The sequence below is a fragment of the Vicia villosa genome, unplaced genomic scaffold (genome assembly GCF_029867415.1).
Source record: "Vicia villosa cultivar HV-30 ecotype Madison, WI unplaced genomic scaffold, Vvil1.0 ctg.000084F_1_1_3, whole genome shotgun sequence".
Classification (NCBI taxonomy): Eukaryota; Viridiplantae; Streptophyta; class Magnoliopsida; order Fabales; family Fabaceae; genus Vicia; species Vicia villosa.
The window spans coordinates 656913-663057 of NW_026705007.1; the positions used below are offsets into that span (position 1 = coordinate 656913).

Sequence of the window (6145 nt, forward strand, 5' to 3'; positions counted from 1 at the left end):
TGTCTCATGCCTCCTACATCTTCCGATCACAAGAAGATTATTAGATTACTCTAGAATCAGTAGACCTGATGCATTGAAAATGATGGTGACATATTTAGGAGTTGACTCGGGTAAAACCCGACAGAAGATAGGTGACACCAGAGGATGTCATGTTAGATTTTCATTCCTGGTGAAGTTTATGAAGACCACCTAGTGCAATTATGGATTATGTAGGTGATGATGCACGAGTTGCATATCATAGAGCATGTGCATTGAGGTCATGCTTCATGGTTTTGGTCGACACATGCATATTTGTGGACAAGAGTGTGACATGTGTCGACGTAGGTTTATGAGTACAACTAAGGGGCAACTTGTTTGATTTACCTCTACTCCAAGTTAGCTGAACGTAGTTAGTGGAAGACGAGACAGATGACAACAAACAACTATCTATTTATGATATAAAAAATTTGCACCCTTACAAATATTAACTACATTATACTTGTGTTACACTCTTACTAATATTTCATATGAACCATTTTCAAACATGGATCCACCAACATTTTCCATGTCTTTTATGTTGGGAATATGTTGAAGAATACTTAAAGGAATTGTCACGTGCCTGCTCCATTATCCTACTCAAGGGGTATTCGACGACCAAGGCGTTCTAACGTACGGTGAGCACCATGAGACACGACCATTGGAGGTGATAGCCTGGTACTCTAGATGGTTGGTTTGCACATGTTAGGGTATTTGTAGGGTATACTTAAAAACCCCACAGTTGCTGCTCCTGCTCCTATCACTATCCTCCGCAGAAATATTAATGGGATATTTGCATAGTTCTATGAGCATCCGGTCTTAGAGAATGTGCGTTGTGTGCTAGCTCCTCGTCTATGAAATATGACATATAGTTATATCTAATAATTTAATAGAGTGTCACGTCCTTACATGGCACCAGATGCAAAAGAAGACCCCCTTAGATAAACTCATCAAAATATCCTAGAAGAGAAGTAGGTACTAACGGATTATGTCGTAATTATATTGTCGATATGTCACTATATTGTAGTTATTGGAACAGAGGTGATAACAAGTAATGTTAGACTTTTAAAAAAAAAAAAAAATAGTAGACAACACCTCTATGAAATTAGCCCCCTTAGACGCATTTGGGGGCATGACATTCTAAGATATTAACAAAACAAAATTATTGTTATCTTAGTTTAATTTTGAAAAGGGCAAGTCTAAAGCATAAAAAATAAATTATTGTTGTATGAACTAAAAACAAAAGAACATAATAATATTATCCCTTCAAAAAAATAAAAGAACACAATGTGAATCGTTTTTTTCATTACACCAATTAAATTCTATTAACAATAATTTTCTCGTTCCTCGTGGCCTGGTTTGGTAAGAACATAACCAATATTATAACAAAGTCACATGTTATTATAATCACACAACAAAACCTCTCTTAACTGGTAGTTGTTGTTTTTGTTCCTATAACTCAAACTCAACATCTTCATTCGCATCATTCACATCCAATTCTGGAAATTAAAATGGACTCATCTCACTCTCAGTGGATCCAACCCTTGGTTGCTGTCTCCGTCGGTTTCTTCATCGCATTCAGAGCTCACAGAAAAAATTCCCTCAGCACTTCTGGAGCTCTCGCCGGTTTCTTCGTTATGTCGCTTCATATTTTTGTAGGATTCAGGTAACTAACTCTTTAATTGTCCCTTTTTTTGTTCTCAAACTTGTGCAATCTTTTTTGTTGTTTATTGTTGGTATTCGTTGCAAGGTTTGCGGCGATTTTGCTTGCTTTCTTTTTCACTTCGTCGACACTTACGAAGAAGGGACAAGATAAGAAGCGGTTAATTGATCCTGAATTCAAAATAGGTGGACAAAGAAACTGGTTTGTGTCCTTTTTCTACTTCAATTTTCAACACTTGGGTCTTTTTCTTGTACTACCTTGTCTTGTTGTCCATTCATAGTTATTATTAACTCTCTTTACAAAATCAATAGTTAGTTGGTCCAGCACATGATTGGTGCTGGACTTGGTAGGGATGACCACGGGACTGAAACCATTTGACGTCAAAATTGACCCTGAACCAGATTAGATACTGGTGGTGAAAACTAAAAAAAAAAACTCTCTTTACAATTCAACCTTATAAAAAAAACTTAGCATTAATTGCTATCCAGAGTGTAGAATTGATTTTTACATGTTTGACGTTATCTAGTAGAATTGGCGTTATCTCCCGAATTGATTCGAATTTGAAGCCAGAAGAAGTGTTTTTGCCCCTACAATGCCTAAACATAGCTCACTTTGTATGGAACTTACTATTAGCTAATATCAGTTTTACAGGATAAGTTCATCTGATATCAATAGTATTTTTTTTACCGCAGAACCAAACACATGCTTATATATCTCTATTATTGCATTGGAATATGAAAAATCTTATTAGGGTACTACCTAGAGGGCGAATTGGTAAGGTACTCGTGAAGTACTTGTGGATATATACATAAAAAAAACTGAGATTTGGATGGATTCTTTGACTTGGATGTTTGTATGATAATTGCAATAGTTTTCTATTGAGTTCAGTTTTGCATCACTGAATTGATTGAAGGATGTTTTTTTTGTTCCATTATGGTGAGGTAATTGACCTGAATTTGGTCTGAATTTTGCATACTGCCTATTTTTTCAGGATACAAGTTCTGTCCAATAGTGGCATTGCTTCTGTTCTGGTTGTAGCTTTATGGGTTTTAACAGAAGGGAAGGATTATTGCTTGAACTCTAAAGACTCGCCTCTGATTACCGCTCTTATTGGTGGCGTTATTGGCCATTATTGCTGCTGCAATGGAGACACCTGGTCTTCAGAGATTGGAGTTCTCAGTGATGACCACCCTCGGCTTATCACAACCTTCAAGGTAATTAGTCTTTTAGTTTAAGCCCTCTATGAGCATCCACGTAAATCACGTTGCTATTCGTCTAGAGACTAGTGCTAACAAAACACTGCCGTGAAATATCACGCTATGAAAATGGCTTATACATGGTTAAGAATTCTTCTTTTTTTTTTTTTAAATATTTTATCAGCATGTGAGGAAGGGTACAAATGGTGGCGTAACAAAAACAGGACTTCTAGCTGCTGCAGCTGGTGGAAGTGTCATTGGACTATCATATTTTCTTTTAGAATTTTCGGCAGTTAGGTGTGGGTCTGATAGATTTCTCAAGCAACTACTGGTCATACCTATCGCTACCACGGCAGGACTAGGTGGGAGTATCATCGACTCTCTATTTGGTGCAACGTTACAGTTTAGTGGATTCTGCTCTATTCGCCAGAAGGTAAATTCTGACACACATTTCTCTCATATTTGCATAACATTTAAACAATGTAATGAAAGATCCAATGATATTGAATATTTGACTATTGAAATTTCTCACTCTATGCTGTAGGTTGTTGGGAAGCCAGGACCAACTGTTAAGAAGATTTCAGGTCTCAGCATTCTTGACAACAATGCAGTGAACTTTGTGTCCATACTGTTGACCACGATTTTAACTTCAGTAGCGTGTTTGTACATATTCTAGTTTCTGTCACGAACGCAGTTCTGTGGCTGAAAAACTTGTAAAAGAATTCAAAAAGAAGGAAACCAAATAAAGGCGCATTGTGATTCAATTCTTGTATCCATATCTAGTTTACACTTCCATCATCTAGTGTAGATTTTTTAATGGTAGATTAGGCCACCATTAGAATGGCATTGTTGGGATATATCGGTATAGCCAATCCTGAAAGGAGTTGTTCTACCTCAATATGATTTTGCTGTCTGCAAATTTTCAGCTCTATTTGAATATAAAGTTGAAAGAAAAAAAAAAACAGTAAAAGTCTCTTGCACTTCAGGGTCTATGCAGTAAGAAGTGGGAAATTCAATTATCCCTCTATGTCTTGCCTTGCCTCTTAGTTTGTACTTTGTAGGGAGACACTGTTAGAGTATCTGCACCCTGGTTTTTCCCTCAATACCTTGATCTTTCATGTTTACTGCTGGACGTGTGTTTTTTCTGGTCATTTTATTGTTCAAAATTTTATTTCTGGAAGGGGTGTTCAAAAATAACTGTAAAAGACTGCAAGTCGATTAAAAGAAAAACCAAAAACGGTAAAAGACAGAATATTAATAGAATTGTTTGAATGTTTATTTGTGAAAACCATTTGAATCGGATTTTAAATTGATTTTTCAGAACCTGCGTGAGCATAAATTTTAATACTTATTTGTTTAATTTCTTTTATGTTATGTTTGGGAGTTTGGAGGGGAGGGGAGGGGAGGGTTTTGAAAAATAGAAAGAACTTGGTGAAAAAAATAAAAAGATTTTGGGTAGGAGGGTTTCGGAGGATTTGATTTTATTCATAACATCAAAAACCCCATAAAATGGACGAACTCAAAAATTGTATTGAAGAAGGGTTTTTGAGGGCTAACATAAATTTTCCAGATATCTCTACTATTTTGAAAATTAAAATTTTTGTAATGATAATGACTCTTTTATCATTCTAAATAAAATCATTTTTTCAAAAAATGTCAAATATTTATCTATATTTTTTTAAAAATTCGTTTTGGAAGTCTTTCCCTCCACTCCCCTCCAAACTCCCAAACATAGTCTTAGATAAGCAACTGTGTTACCGGAAAAAACGAAAAAGTTACACACTTGGGGCCAAGTCGAGAAAAAAAAATCAAAAGAGGAAAATGCAAGAAAAAATCAAAAGAGAAAAATAGAAAGAAATAAAAGACCGATAATAAATTAAGTAAATCCGCTATTTTAGAAATCGAACCAAACCGTTTGGTCGAACCAAAAATTAGAACGATCATCGGTCTGATTTATTGTTGGATCGAATAAGTTATTGAACCGGTGTAAACTGATTAGAACATGTCCAAACTAATAAAAATCGGAGAACCGACAATTTTAGAAAATTGATAGATTAATTCTATTTTGATAATATTTTTAAAATAATAAAATTAAAATATAAGTAAATTTTGTTGAAAACTTATTTGAAACAAGTTTCCTTCCTTAGAATTAAATTTATTAAAAATTATCGTGATATTCTGTTTATGTTGCAATAAGATTTTGTTAAAAATTTATTTGAATTTATATTTTGTACTATTTTGTTTTGTGATGATTATTTTTATAACTTGAATTCAAATAATGCACTTGTGAAATTATGATATTTTGAATGTGTCGTGATTTTTCTACAGACCGAGTCATCCGATTTGATCAGTTTAATAAATATATAGTTTTATAAAAATTGATTTATTCAACCGAATTATCCGATTTAATCCAATCTAATAATACAATTCGATCTGTGACCAAATAAATTGACGAGTGAATCAATGGACCAATTCGATCTGTGACCAAATAAATTGACGAGTGAATCAATGGACCATTATCCTTACTGTTTTGATGACTGTTTCAATTTTTAAAACATTGTGTAAATGTAGAGTAATGATCTTTTGAAAAATATTTATTTATTGGTCATTAGTATGAAATATTGTATTAATTTATTATTTATTGATAAATGATTTATTTTAATATTATTAGTTTAATCTTTTTATTTGTAATATTTTATTTATTTCAAATAAAATTGATTATTTTTGTCATTTTGTAATATAAATTTTTAAAATATTATATGCTATATATTAAATCAAATTTATTGAAGTGTGAAAAATTGTTGGAGATAGAGGTATTAAGTGGTGCAACAAACTCTTTAATGAAATTATGAGGTCAAAACGTATGTCGGATAAATGGAGAAAAAGCACTTTAATTCCATCTATAAGAACAATGACATATATACAAAATTGTGCAAATTACATGGGGTTAATCTTATGAGTCATACCATGAAGTTATGAGAAATAGTGATTGAACGAAGATTAAGAGACTTAATACACCGAGAATCAATTTGATTTTATGCCGGGAAGGTCGACCATGGAAGCGATATATCTATTACGCCGTGTGATGGAGCAGTATCAGATGGCCCAATAAGACTTGCACTTAATTTCTATTGACTTTGAGAAAGCATATGATAGAGTGACTAGAGAGATTTTGTGGAAAGCTCTAGAAAAGAAAGGGGTTAGGATTACATATACTCGAGCCATCCAAGGTATGTATGAAGGACTATCGACTAGTGTTCGGACGCATGGT

General features: G+C 33.8%; 1 protein-coding gene across 1 annotated transcript; it reads left to right on the forward strand.

Annotated features, from left to right (window-relative positions):
• Window positions 1-1366: 1366 nt before the first annotated feature.
• LOC131623863 (protein PGR-like) lies at window positions 1367-3638 on the forward strand. The gene is made up of 5 exons (XM_058894862.1): window positions 1367-1681; window positions 1766-1879; window positions 2670-2892; window positions 3059-3307; window positions 3419-3638. Exons 1-5 carry the CDS (start codon window positions 1527-1529, stop codon window positions 3548-3550), a joined length of 873 nt encoding a protein of 290 aa, XP_058750845.1. The 5' UTR covers window positions 1367-1526; the 3' UTR covers window positions 3551-3638.
• Window positions 3639-6145: the final 2507 nt, after the last annotated feature.

Excerpts from the sequence above, each read along its gene's own strand:
- LOC131623863 (XM_058894862.1), top strand. The coding sequence starts at position 1,527 with ATGGACTCATCTCACTCTCAGTGGATCCAACCCTTGGTTGCTGTCTCC. Across the intron at positions 1,880-2,669 it reads ATAGGTGGACAAAGAAACTG|GATACAAGTTCTGTCCAATA; the intron begins GTTTGTGTCCTT and ends CTATTTTTTCAG. Across the intron at positions 2,893-3,058 it reads GGCTTATCACAACCTTCAAG|CATGTGAGGAAGGGTACAAA; the intron begins GTAATTAGTCTT and ends ATATTTTATCAG.